Source organism: Curcuma longa, unplaced genomic scaffold (genome assembly GCF_044706935.1).
Source record: "Curcuma longa cultivar G26 ecotype Majalengka, Jawa Barat unplaced genomic scaffold, ITB_CL_G26_1.1 contig_16377, whole genome shotgun sequence".
Lineage (NCBI taxonomy): Eukaryota > Viridiplantae > Streptophyta > Magnoliopsida > Zingiberales > Zingiberaceae > Curcuma > Curcuma longa.
Window position 1 is genome coordinate 1 of NW_027430340.1, and position 21,234 is coordinate 21,234.

At 39.0% G+C, this 21,234-nt stretch overlaps 1 protein-coding gene and 1 pseudogene across 1 annotated transcript; both read right to left on the reverse strand.

The window, feature by feature from the left end:
• Nucleotides 1–190: 190 nt before the first annotated feature.
• Nucleotides 191–3,357, reverse strand: LOC141816388 (putative disease resistance RPP13-like protein 1; annotated as a pseudogene).
• A 15,591-nt stretch (nt 3,358–18,948) lies between these two features.
• LOC141816387 (NADPH-dependent aldo-keto reductase, chloroplastic-like) lies at nt 18,949–20,839 on the reverse strand. Its single transcript, XM_074704174.1, has 7 exons — nt 20,717–20,839; nt 20,539–20,589; nt 20,288–20,364; nt 19,810–19,897; nt 19,437–19,712; nt 19,104–19,349; nt 18,949–19,032 (listed from the first exon to the last, which is right to left on the reverse strand). Exons 1-7 carry the CDS (start codon nt 20,837–20,839, stop codon nt 18,949–18,951), a joined length of 945 nt encoding a protein of 314 aa, XP_074560275.1.
• Nucleotides 20,840–21,234: the final 395 nt, after the last annotated feature.

Genomic DNA, 21,234 nt, shown 5'->3' on the forward strand with positions numbered 1-21,234 from the left:
CACTGAAATCCTAGGATAAAGTATATATAAGATAGAAGTAGTGCTTCGTCAAACACTGATAGGTTCTAGTGGAAATATGCGCCTTGATCAAATTATACCAATTCCAACAAGCAACCTTCAAGTAGAAATAAAGAAACAAGTACATTTTATTGATGATGATATTATAAAATCCACCATTAATTAGTTACTAACCTTGATCATAATGGAGGAAACAATTAGCCATTGAAGCTTGGTTGATCCTGTCCATAGAATAAAATAGTTGTACAAGTTTTATTTTTTCCTAACAAATTGAAAGATATGCAATAAGCAATGGTAAGAAAATAGATGATAAGAGGACTTACAAGGGTGATGAAACTTCCAAACTCATCCTTTATTTCATATTTGTATGAGTCCTTACTGAGCAATAAGCGTCTTTCACGATCAATGCTATACATAGTAACTGTTGGAATTTGTTGAATGATGTGCCAATTCTGCTTCCCTTTACTGCAACTATCTAGTAGAAGTGAATTGCATTCCATGAAAAATGTTTGCAAAGTATGCAAAGTCGCATTAATCAGGCTTGATAACCACTGTGGAAGTTGTTGTATCTCTGAGGGGAAAACAACTTCCAATTTCTGCAACATGCCGACCTTCTTCACATATTCCAAATTTGGACAATTAGTAATTTGCAAAAACCTCGTTGGCGGAAGGATGCTATTTTTCAGCTTTGGGCAGTGGATGAGGAAACAATTTTCCAGATTAGGAAACAAATTGAGGTTGGCTGCATGAACATCCTCGATAAGTTCATCATGTGCCACACGCAATACCCATGCTTCCCAATTGGGCATGTTATTGAATTCTAGATAGTCAAGTTTTGGGAAGGCAGGCGTTCTGCAACCGAGGAATTCAGGTCCAATATTTTTGATTGCTTCTCCTCCTTCAATTTGTAGGTATTTAAGATTGGGTAGTTGGCCCAATGGAGGGAGCACCACACATGATGGAAAATTCCAAAGCTTCAAACTTGTTAGGTCAGCCAATGAATCATGTATAGAAGTAGAAACCATCCATGCTGGAAACTGTTGACCAGGGAAATTTCTGATCCCAAGCACTTCTAGGGTCGGTGGAGGACTAAGTTGGTTGGATATCCTCTCCGCCTCAGTGCTTTGCTCCTCATTATTTTCATTATTATTCATTGTCCATGCAAGAAGGAATCTCCTAAGAAATGTTTTGTTCTCAAGCACAAAGTTTCTGTTTCCTCTCGTTGTTGCCCTTTCCAATTTATCAATAAACAGAGTAATTAGGTTGCACAAGTATTGCAACTCGTCCAAGTCACAACCTCCATCCATCCTGTTCATGGAGTCACAATGGCCGACCAAAAATCCATCAAGATTGTTGAGATTTTTCAACTTCCCAACTCCCTTTGGAACATGGGTGAGCGGAGTATCCACAATTCGAAGGCACCTCAAATTGCTCAACCTTGTGATGCCCTTTGGAAGTTCATGCAGTGATTTACACCACGAGAGACTCAAAGTTTGCAGGTTTGCAAGACACCCAATGGATTCAGGAAGCCTTCTAATCTTTGTTCGATAAAGATCCAAGTATTTTAGATGAAACAATTTCATAAGAGAATTTGGGAGGCTCTCTATGGATGTATCACACAAATGCAAGACTCTGAGACATTTTAAACTTTCAAATGCATGATTCTCTATTCGCTTGATTTGAGGACAATTAACGAGGTGTAGGGCTCTTAAACACTTTTGCTCTATTATCACATTGGGAAGAGATAACACATCACCTTGGGTTGAGATGGACAAACGACGAATCTTTGTCAAAGATTTTGTACTTGTGCATTGAGCATCATTAATGATAATCCCTTCATCTTCCATAAGCTTTTGCCCAAAAGATCGTAAAACATCATGCATAACAAATTCATAATCATCTAAAAATCTCTGAGTAATTTGCAAAAGGTTTCTTGCAATAAGTTCTCTGTAGTAGTCTTCTGCAATATTTTCCATCAAATTTTTTGATTGTTCAATCACAAATCCTTCACCCACCCACAATCCGATTATGTCCGGTCGAAATGATATGTCACGGTAGAAAGCACAACTAAGAAAACATTGTTTGAGGTGACTGGGTAAATCCTCATAGCTCAAGTATAAAGCATTGGATAGTTCAGCATCACTATCTCTTCTATAGACCATAAATCACTTTCAACAACTTTTTTCCACTCCCTCTTAGTCCTTTCCTTGTGCAATAAAACACCAGCCATAACTTTAACTGCCAGAGGAAGACCATCACATTTTCTAACAATTTCCATACCAACTTCTTCCAATTCAGAAATTATTACATCCTCCTCGTCTCCAAAAACAATCTTTCTAATTAATTCCCAACCACTGTCTTCGTGCATTTTCTCAACATGGTAGACAAAATCTGCTCTCATTGCTCTTGCCACATTTTCATCCCTAGTGGTAAATAAGATAACACTCCTACAGGACTTGTTCAAAATGACATTTCTGAGCAAATTCATCCATACATTTGCACTCCATATATCATCTAGTACAAGAAGCAAACTTTCTGGAAGAAGAGGAGCAATTTTTCCTTCAATTTCTGCTTTACTTTGAACTCCATCATCATGTCCTCCTATACCTCTCAATACTTGTTTGAGTATGTCAATCTCAGAGTAATCCTTGGATACATGTAACCACACTTGTTTTTTAAATTGTTTTTTCACCATTTCATCATTATCAAATATTTTTTTTGCTAGAGTGGTCTTGCCCATTCCTCCCATCCCAGAAATTCCAAACACACTACAATTTTTTTTGCTATGCTCCATCTTCGAAATTAAGTTTTGGGCAGCTTCTTCAATTTGTGTCCCTACAATATCTGTCACGACAAATGCAGGTGAGGTAGTAGATGTCCTTACTGAGTTATTTTGGGCAGCTACTAACCCACCAGGTACCAATGTATTGACCTCTTTGATTGCTTCAAGTCTATCATTAACTTTCTTTATTTTATTCCAAATGTCTCTGCGGAACTTACAACGTTGGAAGCAAGATGCAAGCAAACTGATCGGAGAGTGTACCCCCGAACAAGAACATGGGTGGGCCGCCAATAATCTCCCATCTTCGATCAAGCAAAGATCAAGTATGTCTTCTACATCATACATGATATCTTTTAATTCCTTCACCCAACTGTCGATCACAAGATTTCTATGTCTTTTTTTTCTGCATCTTGAATATAGGGACTGATTCTTAATAATTTGTCATGAATCTTCTTAATTTCTTCTTCAACCCCTATCACTTTGCCTATCTCTCCTTCGATAAAATCTGATAGTTTGCCAAGGTATCTACTAACAAAAAAGTCTAGGACCACTGCCATTTCTTGAGACGGATGAATCACTTGTTCAAGATCAAATCCGAATTTGTACCAGAACACTTGCTGCTTATGTATGCTTGCATTCTTATCAACTTCTATGCGAAAGAAATACCAGAAGAAGAAGTTATGGGGGAAAAAATCATATTGATTGAGAAAAACTTGTAAGGATATACGAAGGATGTAAAAGAAAAAAATCTCAAATCTTAGAAATATTTGTTGACATTCAATAAGAATTGGGATAGTAGCTAGCCAAACTTACACAACAATACCTCGTTAACCAAATATTATTGACCGAATAAATGACTAATTGATCTAATGCAATTAGCATACTAGCCAAACATGTACGACGATAACTAATTAACTAAATATTATATTGACCAAATAAATGGCTAATTGAAAATGCAATTGGTGTACTATTTATTTTGAGCTTTGCAAATTCTCTAATCAAGCAATAAATAAATAAATAAAATGGCACTTCCCAAAAAGTGGTGGTTTTTAAAAAAAAATTCTCCCAAGGAAAAAAATTTCTTTTGGAGCTTACATATATATACTTTTGTTTAATGGATGATTGAAGATTATTTTTAATAAATAAAATTATAAAATATTTTATATATTTATATTTATATTTATATTTTTATGGATATGGTTAATTTTAGTTTATAAATTTAAATTAGTCAATTGTCAAATTATTTTTCTACAAATTTGCTCTTTTTTTATTTTTGGTTCTAGTTATTTCTTTATTGTGTTAACTATTTTTATAAAATTATAAATTATTTTCATATGAATTTATTTTTTATATTTTTATGGATGTGATAATTTTATATTATTAAATAATTTATATATTTTTCTTTTATAAGCTTAAATGAAATTTATACTTGTATGAATATTTATATTTAATTTAATGGAGTTACTTTTTTAAAACTAATCTGACATGAGGATTTTATAAAATTAAATTTTTTATGTTTTGGAGCAACCAATCAACCAATTTATTTTCTAGATTTTAGAAAGTTCATTTGTGAAAAACTAAGGGCAAAAATTAAAAGGGCACTTGCATCTTTTTATTATAAAAAGATAAAATAGCATCCCACCATATTTGTTATATTGAAAATATTAGTGTAATTGACTTCTAATAAAGGTTGATCAAATTGATCAATCTTAGTTAACCAAACTCGAGTTGAGTTTCGATATTTGATCAATATGTTTATTGACGAGAGTGAGACATCAAATAGAAAAAAAGGTTGATAGCAAGAGATTATTGATGCAATCGACCTCGAGTTAAATTGACCAAGATGAATGGTTGAGTGTGAAGTTAAGTAGGTCAAAATTGATCAAATACTTGACAATATAGAAATCTAAGTGATTTACGATTGATCAAACACTTGATAGTCAGAAGTCCAATAAATAGTTAGCAAGAGAGAAGTTAAAATGGATCATAGTTGATCAAACAATTGTGGTCGTAAGTCTAATATAATATTGGTAGCAGAAAAGTTTAGGTAAGTCACTATTGACTAAATATTTAACATTTGAAAGTCTAACAAAGAGTTCACATAAGAAGTAAAATCCAAATGAATCATGAAGAACCGGACACTTAGCGATTAGAAGTCCAACAAGAAGCTAGTTGACAAGGGTGAATATCAAGTGAATCACGATTGATCGGATACTTGACATGAGAAGCAAAGTCCAAGTGGATCATGGAGAATCAAACACTTGGCATGTGAAGTGAAGTTCAAGTGGTGGTCATATAAGATTGGACACTTAATGTGAGACATAATTAAACTCCAAATGGGTCAAGGTTGGCCGAACAATCCAAACAAGTCAAGGAGGAGGATATTTGTGTTATATTTGAGCGGTATCCTAAGACAATTACCTTATGATTATACTATTTATTGGATAAATAAAAATTTACTATTTGAGTGCACATTTTCTATGTATTTGAGTAGATCTTAAACTCATATATTGAATGTCCGCAATATGATTCATAGCATAAGAGAATTTATGATTGGATCACAACTAGTAAGCATCTCTACACATACAACTAGTCAAAGAATTGATGAGCACAGACATCATCGATTCTGTTGAAACTAGCATGTTTTAAACTCTTTGGTTTATCAAGCAACCGATCTTACCGGCTAGAGACAATGGATGTTGAGAATTAACTTGAATGCTAGTTAAAAGTAACTAGTTCATTGGAATGACCTGCCATGAGACTTCATATAGTTTTATACATATGTCAATGAAGATCTCAATGCAGTTTAATTAAGTGTGACTTTCCTTGGACTTGCGGTATTCAAGTCACCTTGGTCATGAAGGCTTATACTTTGACATCTTAAGCAAACATCTTCGAGAAGATGTGGATCCGGGATGATTGAGTATAAGTCAAAGTGTCCGAAGGTATTTTGAATAATCCACAGAGGATTCACTTCTCTTTGTAAAAAAATATATATACCATGCGGCCGCTTATTAGGATTGTTACTGAAAGTCTTTGACTAAAGTATCACATGACAAGAGTATGGTACTCTTAGACACATATACAAGTAACTTGAATCCACAGGACAAGAAAGCAAGCTTGGGCTAGGTGTGACGTAGTCAGCCTAGTGGGGACTGACACATACAGACCATATCTTGAACGTCAAGCGAGTATAAGACGGTAAAAGGAACGAGACATGTCTCATTATAGATGTTGAAGGGTTTAGAAATATTCTGGAATCATCGTTGATTTTTTGATCAATTGGGGATCATGATGTACAACTAGGTGTCACTCATGATTGTTCCTCAATTAATGATTAATTACGGATGACCAACATAACCAGGAACCTATTGGGTCACACGCACTACAAGTTTCCTAAAATATTTAAAACAAGTTTGAGAATTGGATTCTCAGATCGAGAGAAATAAAGTCTGGTTGGATTGGACAAACGTAAAATGATGGACTTCGTCTTATGAAGACGAAATAAACAAAATTGGTTTGGTTCAAATCGGAGGTAGTTTGGTTATTGAACCAAACGATTCAATTTTGAACCAATTTAGTTTGGTTCATGATAAAATATATTTTGGCAAAACGGAAGAGATGAGAAGCTTCATCTTGTGAAGATGAAATGAACACAATTGGTTTGAGTCAAATCGAAGGTTGTTTGATTATTGAACCAAGCGATTTAGTTTTGAACCCTATTTGCAACAATACCGGTTCAATCCGGTTCGTACAGTGAACATGGGTTGAACTCGATTCAGCCTATTTTTCAGGTTTTCTTTGTTTTCTTCAGCCGCGCACACACTATTATGTCATTGACGGCGTCTCCGACCATCGCGTCCCTCATCCATCGGCGGAAGAGTCGAGCCGAGCAAGTTTAAGAGGAAACCGGCCACGTGGGAGGAGAATGAGAAAAAATACTAGCCGCCCCGGCCATTCTTCTTCTTCATCCGCGAGAAGGAGCCAAAACCGTCAAGCACCGCCTTCCCTAATCGTGCGTCGTCCACCGGAGAAGCACGAGCGCCGATGAGAGCTAGTGATCTCGATTGCAATCGAGCTCTTCCCAACCGACCACACCATTGTTCTCCTTCTTCCTGAATTGCACAACACCACCCTGTTGCTGCCAGCCAAAGCAATCCTAGCCGACCGCGTGAGAAAGGGAAAATCGAGCATGAGAAAAGGAAACTCAGAACAAAGAAGATATGGTCAACGCCGTTCTTCTTCGCCCCTATTTTTGCCCAATCCTAATTGGGGTTCTCTAAAGGTTGCTGACCGCGCGTGAGGAAAAGGAAAGACCGTGATTTATGCTCGTTGCCTTCTTCCTCGTTCTTATGATTTGCTTCTCCCATCGCCAATCGCAAGAAGGGAAGAGGAGAACTCGATCAATCACGTTTTCCTCCTCATCCTGGTTGCCAACTTCTCTTGTTGATGAATGCGAGAAGGCAATCTAGATCAAGGGTTTTTGGTACAACAGGGAATTCGTGTTTTCCGAGAGTCACTGCTAGAGATACTACTGAGTTGAAGTTGGGTTTACCACCGGGAGATTATCAAGCTTCCCAAGATCATTCCATCAACGTCGGAAAGGTTCCGACAATTAGCCCTAAATCAGTTGTCAAAGGTTGACCACTGACAATTACACTGGGAATACGATTGCCAGCGATAGCTAGAAAATCTCAAAAAATGATCGTGACAAACATTGTTATATGTTTTTCGGAATTAGATTTTTCTCTTGTATCGATCATTGTCAATCGTCAGCTAGTACCAAAAATGGTGATGCGACTCGTGACTTTGAAAATCGTCTAGGTGAGAGTTTGACGTGGATCACCAATAGAGGCAGAACTTCAACATGGACCGCTCGATTGATGTCAACTTCTCTCAACGTCATCAATAAGGTACGCGTCGAATAATTTATTATTCTAAAATTTTAATTTTCAGTTATGCCTTGTACCTGCTATTTTCTGTATTTGCATGCGTGTGTTATGATAATTAGTTTTAATTATTATTCTATTTTCATTACGCACGTTTACGAAGCATATAAATACGCGCATTGCATCGAGATGATCCCAACAATTTGATAGCGGTAAAGTCCTAACAGGTTAAGATTAACTAGATGCTAGGTAGTGGTAAAGTTTCAACATAGCAAGGTTGACCAAATCATCTTGGGTAACGGTGAAGTCCCGATTAGTTAAGGTGGACCAGATGCTAATTAATGGAAAGTCTCAACAGGTCAAAGTTGATTGTATGCTGAATAAAAGAAGTCTTAATAGGTTCAAATTAATCGGATATTAAAGAAGGTGTGAATCCATGATAAGACTAAAACAGAGGTATCAATTGAATGCTAAAGAGTAGCAATAGATTAATGAAGTCTTATATCTTGAATTAAGGATTTGAGAGGTTTGAGGGGGTTGCTACATATCATGAGTCGACTATGGGGTTTGAGCAATCGACTTATGGCATCGTTGCAACAAACACATTAATTGGAACTTGATTGAACAACTTGAGTAATAGTATTGGTGCAATCAACCTGTCGTTAAGGTTGACCACGTTAACCAAACTCGAGTCGACACTTAAAATTAGTTAAACTTGATTAAAATCACTTTATTAAGATTAAAAACCACTTATAAGCAATTTTAACCAAGTTTATTAATAATTTTTTTATATAAAAATATTTTTATATAGTATTTTGCTTAAGTTGATGTTAAAAAAAAATTTATTTTAATACATTATAGCAATTACTCTATAGTTGTTTGATAAGACAAATATATAGAGCTACCAAGTGTAAGGAAGAGGATCCCCAGAATAGCTTAATAGTAGTTGAGTTTGTTCATTTAAAATATTTGGCATAAATTTTGAAATATGGTCGGACCTTAATTAAAACTAAGGAACAAAGTTTCTCATATTAATTATTCCAGAGTTAAAAGAAAAAGAGTTTGCATATGTTCCTTAATTAATTTTCTAGCCAAAGCTAGCTATTTCCCTTAATTAATTATCTACCTATGCCCAAATTAATTTATGCATACTAGATTGAACTGATCAATATATATAAGAGAAGTAACAATAATCCAGCATAACGAAGAGGAATTGAAGTTGAAGTAATTAACATACCTCACTAACTAAAGATTGAAGATGAAGCATAAGTTATGGATAGAGTTGCTGCATCATCTCCTAATCGTTCATCCATATATTGATAGACAAAATAGCATGTATATGAGAGATGTAGTTAAGTAGGATTTGCTTTAAACATCATTTTGACCTTTCTTGCTAGGAGGCTGCTGTATAAGAAGTAGATACACACGCAAAGAATGAGAAAAGACATTCTTCATTCATTCTTAAATAACGATATATATGAAGAGACATTCTTAAACAAAAGATCGAGAGAAAACATCCTTCAATCTTAATTAAGTAACAAAACCTAGATAGTATATATAAAGAGGCATTCTCAAGCATCATGAAGAAGAAATAGATAGTTTGAAGCATAATGAAACATGAGATTTGATACTAACGCTGAAAGATATGACGCCAATACTCTATAAATGGAATTATAAAGTAGAGTCATTTTGAAGGATCAATTGAGAAGTATAAGGCAAGATCAATGGCCTGAGGACTCTTACAAAAATATGGGCTAGATTATGAGGACTAAACATGCATGTAGAGGTGCATTATCACTTTGCACGAGAGAGCTTAATTTACATGGAGCAAATAAGTATATATGGAGCATGCCAAGACTAAAGACCAAGTTGCAGAATGGCGCAAAGTTTAAAAAGTTAAAAAAATAATTTCGTATGATAAGCAAACATACACCAAGAGAGAGTAGTCGGTGAGGAGAAGCATTACAGAATCGTCATATCTCTCTCACACTCTTTAAGGTTTTTACAGAGAACTAGAGTTTTATTACGATAAATTTTAGAAAAAAATCAATTAGAATTTTTATTGGATAAATTAAAAAAATATTTTTTAAAGAAAAATCTAGTAGTATATGTTCCAGTTTAAATTAAGTTATATATGTTAGAGTTTAAATTGAATCATGTTATCAATTTATCAAAAACAAGAGTATTAATTGATTGATCATAAATATGATCATATACCTCCGTATAAATTGCATTTACTATAGTAAAAGTTCTTCTTTCAACTTCTTCCTATAATCAATAAAACATATATTTGTAGATGGTCGAACGTATTAGTTATGCATAATGTTTTAAAAGAAGAAGAGTTTGCATTTATATGATCCCTACTTTTCTAGCTAAAGAGCTTATCTGCCCATGCCCAAGTTTATGCATATACATCAAATTAAACTAAGCATATGAAGTAACAAAGAAGAGGAAGTTGAAGTAACATACCTCACTGGTTGAAGATTGAATAAGTAGCATAAGTTATCGTCTCCTAATTATTCATCAATTGACGGATAAAATGACATGTAAGTAGGTTTTGCTTTAACATTGATTTCAGCTTTCTTGTTGGGAGGCTGTTATATAAGAAGTAGATATTCTTTGAGAAAAGACATTTTTCATTCTTAAGTAAGGTATATATGAAGAGGTATTCTCAAGCAAAGAATGGAGAAAAGACATTCTTCATTATTAAGTAATAGAACTTGGTATATATGAAGAGGCATTCTCAAGCAAAGAATGGAGAAAAAACTATAAAAAGAAATAAATACTCTAGAGCATCATGAAACTTTGGATTTGGTACTAAAGTCTTATAAAGATATTATGAAGCCAATAACTTGTAAATGGAATTATAAAGTAAAGGATCATTTTGACGGATTAACAGAGAAGTATAAGGTAAGAATGGTGGCTCAAAGATTCTTATAAAAATATTATTAGTTAGACTATGAGGATCAAACATGTAGAGGTGCATTATCACTTTGTATAAGAGAAAGTTTTATATGGAGAAAACAAGATAGAGTATGTCAAGACTAAAAATCAAATTGTAAATATATATTCACTAAAAGATTTAATGATGCAAAGTTTGAAGAATTTAAAAGATAACTTTGTCTGATAAGCAAATATACACTAAAAGAGAGTAGTCGATGAATGAAAGTATTGAAGAATTAGTATTTTACCCTTTCTTTAGGGGTTTTAGAGAGAACTAGAATTTTATTAGGATAAATTTTAGAGGAAAAAAAAGTCAATTGAACATTTTATTGGATAAATTAAGAAGTTATTTTTAAAAAAATGGTAGTATCTATTTGGGTTTAGACTAAGTCATATTAGAATTTAAACAGATTTATATTATCACTCTATAAAAGGAGGTAAAGATCTTACCCTTTGAATATGAGTTTTGAATTGTAACAAGAGTAATAATTATATTTGTTATAAACTTCCTCCTCTACTCAACACATAGATTTGTCGATGATAGAGTATTTGTTATGCATGATGTTTTAAAAGAAGAGTTTGCATAGCATCCCTACTTTTCTAGCCAAAGCTAGAAGAATAGATTTAATATAATTCGATCCTTTTCTATGACTCTGCAATAAGCATACTCCCTCCCTCATACCTACACCAAACGTTTCAACTATTGATGTAAGAGGATTTGAAGATTTTATTTTTTTTAGAGTTATTTTTTATTGTATTTTTAAAATTTTGAGTCTGTTTAGGATTTAACGGATTTTGAATCCGTTAAAAAGCTCACTGTTTTCGCAACCGACAACAAGCTCAGTGTTTTCGCCATCGACGTCATCCTCGTTGTGCTCATGTGCGCTCCCCGATCTATCTACTCGTGGGACATTATCATTTCAGCAGGTTGGCAACAAGTTCTTCAACAAGCGCGATGGTTTCCAACTTGACCTTCTCTCTGTCAATGAGACTTCGCAGGAGGTCCTCCCTAATGCTAAGGAGGACAATGCTCTTGCTGCAGATGATTTAGAAATTGTAGACAAAAACCAAGCATTTGAAGATCCTACATATATTCAATTGAGGAAGTCTATCAAGATCGTGGGACCGACCGTGTGGAGCCGTTGGAGTGGCGGATTTCATCTTTTTACAGAAGAAGAGGAAGCCTATCAAACATCCCAACGTGTCATCGAGAATGCTAATGTTGCTCCCGGACATAGCTGAGTTGATTACGACGGAATAGAATTGTAGAAGAAGGCACGAGTTTGTATCTCGGCGAAGCCGAGATAATACCCTTTTCCGTGATCAACTGTAATTTTTCGATTTACTTCATCTGGGGTCGATCATATGGAACCGTTGGGTTAACAGATTTCACCTTTTTACATAAGAGAATGCTAGTGTTATCATGGCAACCTACGAAGATGTTCTTCTCGGTGACGTCCAAGTGTATCCAGAGAAGGGTACTAGCTATGGCATTCTTTGCAGGTCTGCATGGTTGGGTTGTTACTCTGACCAACTTTGCTAAAATGTATGCTTCCAAATTTGGAGTCGATTGAGTCTAAGATGATGGAGAGGCTGTGTGGGGTGAGAATATTTTCGATCCATCTAGACCAAGAAGCGGATTAGTAAGAATACAGGATTTGCTACCTGTAAGCGTAGCGTCGTCCATTCTGCTATGAACCAATTAAGCAAATTTGGAATGCTTCTCCACTTTTGCTTTCTGAACAGAAGCCTCTTCTTGATCCAATCCGAGAAAGAGAAAAGATACGCCATTACCTTGAAACTTTGAAACCATACCAGCTGCATGCTTGAGCAAATGGTTTGCACAGTCTACAATGCTTGAGCAAATGGTTTCAGGTCTGGGCAGTGGTGGAGAGGAGACATGATGGAAAATTAAAAAGCTGCAGAAAATGTTAGATCAGGTCAACAAAAGAATCGAACACACAAGTTCCACAGTCAGCGAGATAGAAAGAGATTGTAGCATCCCTGGAGGACTCCTGAGTTTGCTGCATATATATCTGATTTGCTCCTCATTGCTTTCATCAGCCTTCCTCCATTGAAGAAACAAACAAACGCAAGCACACCGTTTCCTATCGCCGTTGCCTATTCCAATTCATCTATCCACGAAAAACTTGCAGGTCTGCAAGACACCCAAACAATGAAACAGATTCAGGTAGCTCTCTAATCTTAAAGGCAAAGTACCAAATAGTTGACCTGAATATATGGTCTTTTTCAAAGTACTTAAGCCAAAGGAATCGGAATGAGTTCCTTCAATTCTGAGGTAGAGCTTCTTGACTTCGACTATATATGTTCGCCTTCAAGACATTTGTCTAGAAGAACCAACCAAAAAACGTGCATTGCTTAATAACTTACTCTTCTTCTTCTCCTGCAGAACACAAGAAGGAAACAGGAGACATGCCTGAAGCTTGAGTAGCATGAAGTCTCCATCCGTACGTGTTCATTTCCCTGCTTTTTGAGGGTTCAAAAAGAAACCTGTATCTGTGCTCTATATGTGTAATGTGTAAGGAGAGAGGCCAAGCAAAGCAACCTCTAGCTATCCTAAATATTTTTCTAAATAGCACTTCAATTCCCCAAGTCAATTCTAAGTCATACTCATTGCTTAATTACATACCCAAAAGGTTGCATATATATTATTTTCACAATATATCCTCTAATTTTATATGTTTCTGAATGATGTCATTTCTTATAGCTAGGATTCTCCATCCAACGAGCAAGATCAAAGAAGATCTATTGATGCTATTCAAGGACTTCTAGTCAACGTAACCACTTCTTGAGATTAGAGGCATTAATTATTATACATACACTGATACACATTGCTCTTAAAGCAATTGTTAGTGAAAATTGATTTCTAAGATCATGGCTATTTGACTATAAAGAGTTAATATTATCATACTATTGATAGAAGACTTCCTATTTGCAAGCTTTTATAAGAAAAATGATAATTGTTACGGGGACACTCCGAGGGACCTCCGGTTAGACTCGAGTCCAAGCCTGATCCCACCCCAAAAGCCCAGCCAGCCAAACCTGTAAACTTGATTGGTCAAGTCACCTAGAGTCTAGACGATTACCTCTTCGACTCGCTCGATGGCCGAACCGCCCATTCGGCCATCTATTGACCTAAGCACCGATTCGACCATCCATAGGCCGAATCGCCTATTCGGTCATCTACTGACCGAATCGCCCATTCGGTCATCCATAGACCGAATCGTCCATTCGGTCATCTACTGCCGAATCGCCCATTCAGCCATCTACTAGCCGAATCGCCCATTCGATCCTATCTTCCCCTCTTCCCTTCGGATTACATTCCCGTTCTACTTCCGGAGCGCCTTGACACCGAACTCCTTCGCCTCGCATATCCCTTACCAAGCCGAACTTGTGAAGCACCCTACAGTGCCCCTGGTATATCCCATCATGACTTCTGACAGGCCCACGCCCCCATTAATTACTACTATCTCTCTGCCGTCTGCGCTGACGGTGACAAGATAACACTTTACCGGCGATGAGATAGGAAAATCGATTGTTCCTAACACCTCATTAATCATGATGGAGACATTCCTTAAATGATGACGTGACAGGTATGCACGCTCATCTCCCCTTAAAACGACCACTCCTTCTTCTACAGATAACTTCTTCAACTTCTGCTTCTCTTTACGCTTAAGCACGTTACTGTTCATCTTCTTCCTCCCGTCGTGCTTGACTTGAGCGTCGGAGTGGTTGCGCCAGGATACCCCTGGCCTTCCTACTCACGCTCTTTGTGTGTGCAGGTCTCGACGACCCTGAAGCTCTCATCACCCTCAGCTCCTCCTGTTCAACCCCTGCGACGAGGAAGGTCCGGTGACGTGTCCAGACGCACTTCTCAATCGAAACAAACTATATTTAAAATGCAGTCGATATGATATGCACTGTTTGTATAATGGTTCCTAATCATTTGGACAAGCAATATCCTAATAATTAAGTTAAATGCATCTGATTCCCCCTAACTTTGATAAAACGAAGGTTTCTCATAGGACTATTACAATCCTAGACGAAATCTTTTGAGATTTACTTTGTCATGCAACTTTGAGTTCTAATCTTCTAGGGGAGCTTGTTATCTTGCAACTTTGTCAGGAGCATCTCTTAATTCTGTTTAAACATGAAAATGCAAGCAATTGAGCAGTTAGTTTGGAGCTATCAGTGTCATATGATGTCTGATTTGTACTATAGTATCTTTTATCGGAAGGTTCATGGCACTGTGATATCAGTGTGTGTGTTTTCTGCTGTTTTGTGATTTTAATATTTCTAATTGACAAATATCTATGATAACCAATTGTGAAGATGATTCAATTCATCTGAAAGTTTACCTTGTGTGGTCATTAACTTGCAGCAACAATGATATGCATGTATGAATTTTGGACTTTTGTAAGAACTATTAAAGTTGTTTTGCACTGATTGAACTATTTGAAGATTTTGATTGAAAATATCTAATATTAACTGATCAAAATGCCTTTTAGACTGTTATAACATACTGGATAAATTAAGTTTTTTCATATAAATTTAGATTTAAACTTCTATTTTATTAAGATAATTATTTTATATTTTATAAAAATAATTTTTTTATTTAATAACTAAACTTGGAGAATAGGAAATTGTTTTTATAAACTTATATTTAAGTCGTTTACTTTTAAATATTTTATAACAAATATAAATTTAACTTCAATTTTTTTATCAACGTGATTATTTATTTATATTGCTAAATAGTTTATAAGATTATAAAATTATTACTTTATAAATTTAATATTAAATATATTTTCATGGATGCGTTTATTTTTTATTTTATAGAAATAAACAAATTAGCTTTATTTTTATAATAAGAATTTTTACATAATAATAAGAATTTATACGGAACAATTATATGTATTAGCTGTATAATAAGAATTTTAGACTAGATACAGCTTAAGAGAATCTGAAGTTGAATTTTAAAAAAAATAGAGAATCTTCACAACCGTTGGGTAAGCAAGACCATGCGTTGCGGACCAAATTCAGATATTTTCCACGCATGTGAATTACGTGTTCGGAATATTAAAAAAAAAAACCCTGTCGATCTGCTGACTCATGACCGGTCCATCTTCCACTCGGTTACCCGCAGCTGACCCTGCCCGCCCGGTCACTCCAAACGGACGGGCAAGATGTAGCCGCGTTGGAATATGAAGTGGGTCCCGCTTGGTCCGGTCCGCTCACCCCGCGTGAGCCGCGGTTACGTTACCCTGCACCCTCCTTCCTCGAACGAGACCGAGGCGATCGTACCGCGTGCACGTGCCGCCTCCTTTGTTTTCTCTCGCTCTCACGCCGCAACCTATAAATGACCTTCCTCACGCATCGCCGCCATTGCGCCCCCAAATCTCGATCGCTCGGCCAATTCATGACGGCTTACCAGAGTACTCCTCCGCTCTTCGCCTCCGTCGCTGCCTCCGTCGTCGACGACGACGACGACTTCTCCTATTACTACTCTTTCTTCCAAGACGCCGCAGCTGCCGCTGCCTCCGCTCCTCAGTCTTCATTGCCCCCCGCCGCTGACATGAAGCATAACTCCAAGAAACGTCTCAGGGTGGATGGCCCCCTCACGACACGGTCCGTAGCGTTCAAGCCCTCCGCGTCCTCCTCCCCACCGCCTCCCACCGACGAATTAACAGAGGAGGAGAATTCCCCCGCGCCGGCGGGGCGGCCGCAACGCCGCCTCTGGGTGAAGGACAGGAGCCGGGACTGGTGGGACTGGTACAACCACCCGGATCTACCCGAGGAGGAGTTCCGGCGCGCTTTCCGGATGTCCCGCGCCACCTTCGACTTCCTCTGCGACGAGCTCGGGTCGGCCATCGCAAAAGAGGATACGGCTCTCCGCGCCGCCATCCCCGTCCGGCAGCGCGTCGCTGTGTGCGTGTGGCGCCTCGCTACCGGCGAGCCCCTCCGGCTCGTCTCCCGTCGCTTCGGGCTCGGAATCTCCACTTGCCACAAGCTCGTCCTGGAGGTCTGCACCGCAATACGTAACGTGCTAATGCCGCGGGCGCTCTTCTGGCCCTCCCCGGAAGCTGCCGCCGCCAAGGCCGCACGGTTCGAGGCTCTCTCAGGGATTCCCAATGTGGTCGGCGCGATGTACACGACTCATATTGCCATCGTCGCCCCCAAGGACGGAGTCGCGGCCTACTTCAACCGCCGCCACACGGAGCGCAACCAGAAGACGTCATACACTATCACTGTTCAAGGCGTTGTCGACCCCGACGGCGCCTTCATTGACATCTGCATCGGGTGGCCCGGCTCCATGCCCGACGATCAGGTGCTCGAGAAGTCGGTACTCTACCAGCGAGCTAACGGCGGCCAATTGAGCCACCAGTGGATTGTCGGCGGTGGCAGCTACCCTCTGCTGGACTGGGTGCTCGTCCCTTACGCACAACCGAACCTCACATGGGCGCAGCACACATTCAATGAGAGGATCGGGGAAGTGCACAGGGTGGCGAAGCAGGCCTTTGCCAGGTTGAAGGGCAGGTGGGGATGCCTGCAGAAGAGAACCGAAGTGAAACTGTCAGACTTGCCGATCTTCCTGGGCGCTTGCTGCGTCCTCCACAACATATGCGAGATGAGAAACGAGAAGATGGACGCTGAAATGGAGTTCGAGCTGGTGGACGACGAAGTGGTGCCGGAGAATAGCATCCGAACGATGAGCGCCATGCGGGCTAGAGATACCATTTCCCACAACTTGTTGCACCACGGCCTTGCCGGAATGGCCTTCTTGTAGTCTTTGCTGCAAGTCCAGCAATCTGCTATTCTTTCGTTCTGAAACAGAGAGAGGGAGAGACAAGCACATGTGGAAGGAACAGATGGTTCAGGGCAATGGCTAAGATTTGGCAGGATCAGAACAATTATACCATAGATAGATCGGCAAATTAGATATGTCTCATAAAACTAGATTGCTTTTTGGATTTTTGTCACCCATCTGGGTTGGTGACTTTGTGTGTAATTTTCTCCACAAGGAAAAAGAAATGAGACTGAATTCATTCTGCAACACGAACAAAATAACAGAGCACTCTGTTTTGACATTCTATGAGTCATTGGTGGCACTTCGGTTGCTTGGTTATTGATAAAGTATCTTGTTTCAGTGTTCACAAATTTGGATCAAATTGATATCGAAACTAAGAAATCCTCTCTATTGACAACTGGATTAACTTCATTCGGATTAATGACAGATCGGTTACCAAGATCGTAGTCTCCAATTAGAAACAGCCAACAGATGATCAAGTCAAACATATATTTATAGAACTGCTAAATTCTTCCTGGTCTGCGTTTTTTATTATGTCTGTTCACCATACTTTAGAGCCACAAAAGCTTTTGTGTTCCTAATTTTCTCCAGCAGCATCCCCCAAAGAAGCATCGTCCAATTCTACTCAAAACAACGAAGAATTATTATAGGCCAACTTTCTTCTCTGCTTTTGTTTGCTTCGGGTGTAATGAAGTACCGACTCAGTTCATAGGGAGCATGGGAAGAGCTGCTTTGCTTCCTGTTGAAGTCCAATTCTCTACGACCCACCACCAGGCTCTCGCCACCTTCCTCGCCGTGGCATGGATGGCCATGACCGTCTTCCTCTCCTTTTGCGCCACCTGCAACCGCAAGGCCTCTGGCAAGACTTCCTCACCGCCGACGTCGACTCCCAGGAGCGAATCCCACGCTAAGTCCGCCTCTTCTGAAACAGCCAAACAGGGGAGATCAAACCGCCACAAGAGGCGCACGTCGAGGCAGACACAGTAGCGGCGGCGGAATCGGAGGACATGGAGGTGACCGTCATCCCGGTCGAGGCCGCGGCGACGCACGGACCGATTCCGCCGACGGCGCTTCCAACGTCTACGTCGTCGAAGGGGAAGCTGTCGCTGAGCTTCGGCAGGGGGCTGCCGCAGAAGCTGAGGACGAGCCGGAAGGAGCGGAAGGGCGAGGGGGAGGACATGATATGGAAGAAGACGATCATCCTGGGCGAGAAGTATCATATTTAATTCTGTTGAATAAATTTAAGTTCTCATCCTCTTCATCTTTTTTTCACAAAGAAAGGAACTGATTTTCCTTCCTTGTTCCTTCCCTCCTCACTCTTTTCCTTCTCCTTAGGCAAACAATCTGGCTAAGAAAATCAATCTGCCGATCAATATTTTGTAACAATACATCAACCAGCTTTAGAGCGTCAAACTCTCCAATGCTGAATTAAGTTGAAATGATATATTACTACAGTTTTTTTCTTTGAAAAAAGATAATTAATAGATATGTTATATTTCACCATCCCACAGCTCCTCCAGGCTCTTGTAAGGCCCATCTGGATGAACAGCAAATTCCCCTCGGAGCAGCCTTGTCTGCGCAACCAACGTCAATGAGAAGAATTTCATGATCAGTTATATAATAGATTTAGTTCATGATGAATTACCTGTTGGATTTCAGCAAACCTGGAAAACGCATCTGGAGGAATGCACCAACTGAAAAGATCAATGTTCTCTTTGATCCGCGACTCGTTCGTGCTCTTTGGAAGGACACTGTGACCACTCTGAATTCCCCATCTTAGTGCAACTTGTGCCGGTGACTTGTGTAGCTCTTCAGCAATTTCTATCAAAACTGGCTCCTTTAAGACCTCGCCCTTCATCCATGAACCAGGGGAACCCAACGGCGAGAATGCCTAACAAATGAAAACGCCATTAAAAAAGGCTACCAAGTCACGAGAATCATCGACAATCTACTCTGTATGTGGAGGGAAATAGCTTACTGAGAGATGGACGCCTGTGGACTGGCAGAAGTTCCCTAAGTGTGTCTGTTGCCACACAGGATGGCACTCAACTTGGTTGACGGCCGGTGGCACTTTAGCAAAGGATAAAAGGTCCTGCAACTTCTTGGTGGAGAAGTTGCACACCCCGATAGCTCTTGCCTGCCCAGATGCATAGAGGCCCTCCATGGCGTTCCAAGTCTCAGGTATGCATAGGGGAAGGATGGCACCCTCTTCGAACCGATGAGAACCTGGCTTAGTGCGAATTGGCCAGTGCATCTGCATGAATTTACTTGTAGGTTAGGAAAGCCAATACGAAGTTTGGAGATAAGAAGTACGTGGGGAAGCTAGAAAAGCTAAGAGAACATTTATATACCAAATACAGGTCGATGTAGTCCAGTTTCAAAGCCTGCAGCGTTTTGCTTAGTGCCTTTGGTACATCACATGGTGAGTGATCACTGCACCTGTTCATAGGATGGGCATCATAAGTCATGGTGGAGTTACTCATCGAAAAGGTCTACAATTTCTCTGTCTATATATGAACCTTTTTAACACTACTGACATTCTTCACAATCAGTAATGCTTATAATTTACAAGCTATTGAATGTCATGCACAGTCGATACTATTTACTCGATTATACTGTTGAGTTTCAGAATTGAACATCTCACAGGCAGTTCCTGTTTCTTCTCCCCTGTTCACTAATGTTTCATGTTAGCTATGTTTGAGTGGATACTTTGATCAAGGTGTTCCTCTATAAAACAGGTGAATTGCACCATAAAGAAGAAAATAAGAGACTAGGAAACAATTTAGTTAAGGAGTTTAAACCAAAAGCTCAACTGCATCATTTAGTTACCAGAGTTTGGAAGTTATCCAGATATCACTGCGTTTAACCTTTCCAGTGGAAAATAACCGCTGCAAGGCATCCCCGACCTGTATTTTGGGAGAGAAATTGCTTACCTATGTAGGTCATAGAACAACAGAGCTTAACAGGTAATTTTGAAAGTGGCTATTTCATAGAATGAAGGTTAGGGTATCTGAGGAATATCTACACTGAAATGGTCATCAATAAGCAGATAAGAAGACTATCTGTAGATCTTTCATCACCTCATTTTCGTTTCCATATGCACTTGCACAGTCAATATGCCTATAGCCAGCCTGAATCACGAATGCAAATAATACTTCAAAATCGTACAAAGGAGGCATTGAAACCCTTGAATCATGTGATTTTTTTACATTGAATCAAACAAGAAGTAACTTTTCGTGACCACAAGGTTCGACGTACCATGACAGCGGCGACGACGGCATCTCCGATCACGTCGGGCGGAGCTCTCCACGTTCCAAACCCCACCGACGGCATCATCGCCCCCGTATTGAGCTCAAAGTACCGTGGCCCATACTCGTCCATCCCTTTGTGTGTGCTTCTTCTGCAAAACGTTTACAAGAGTGAAGAGCGCCAACAGAGAAACAACGCGGAACGAGGTGTTCGATTAAATGCATCAACGAGCATATTTCAAACAGGGAGAGGAAGACCAATTCGCCACTACGAATCTCCTCTTCGATTTCTTCCCCCTGTAAAGTTGGCATTAATGTCGGAGGTTTTCCGAAAAAGGAAGTAAAGTTGGAGATAGATCTCTTTCCATACAAATAGTCTCGTTGACTGCGTCAAACAACCGGGAGGGAAGATGAATCGAAGCCCTGGGCCATTCCCTAGATCCGATACACAAAATGACTAAATTGCCATCTTATTAAATAAGAGAGTGACCAAAGTACAATTGCACGCCAAAAAGAAACCAAGGCCAT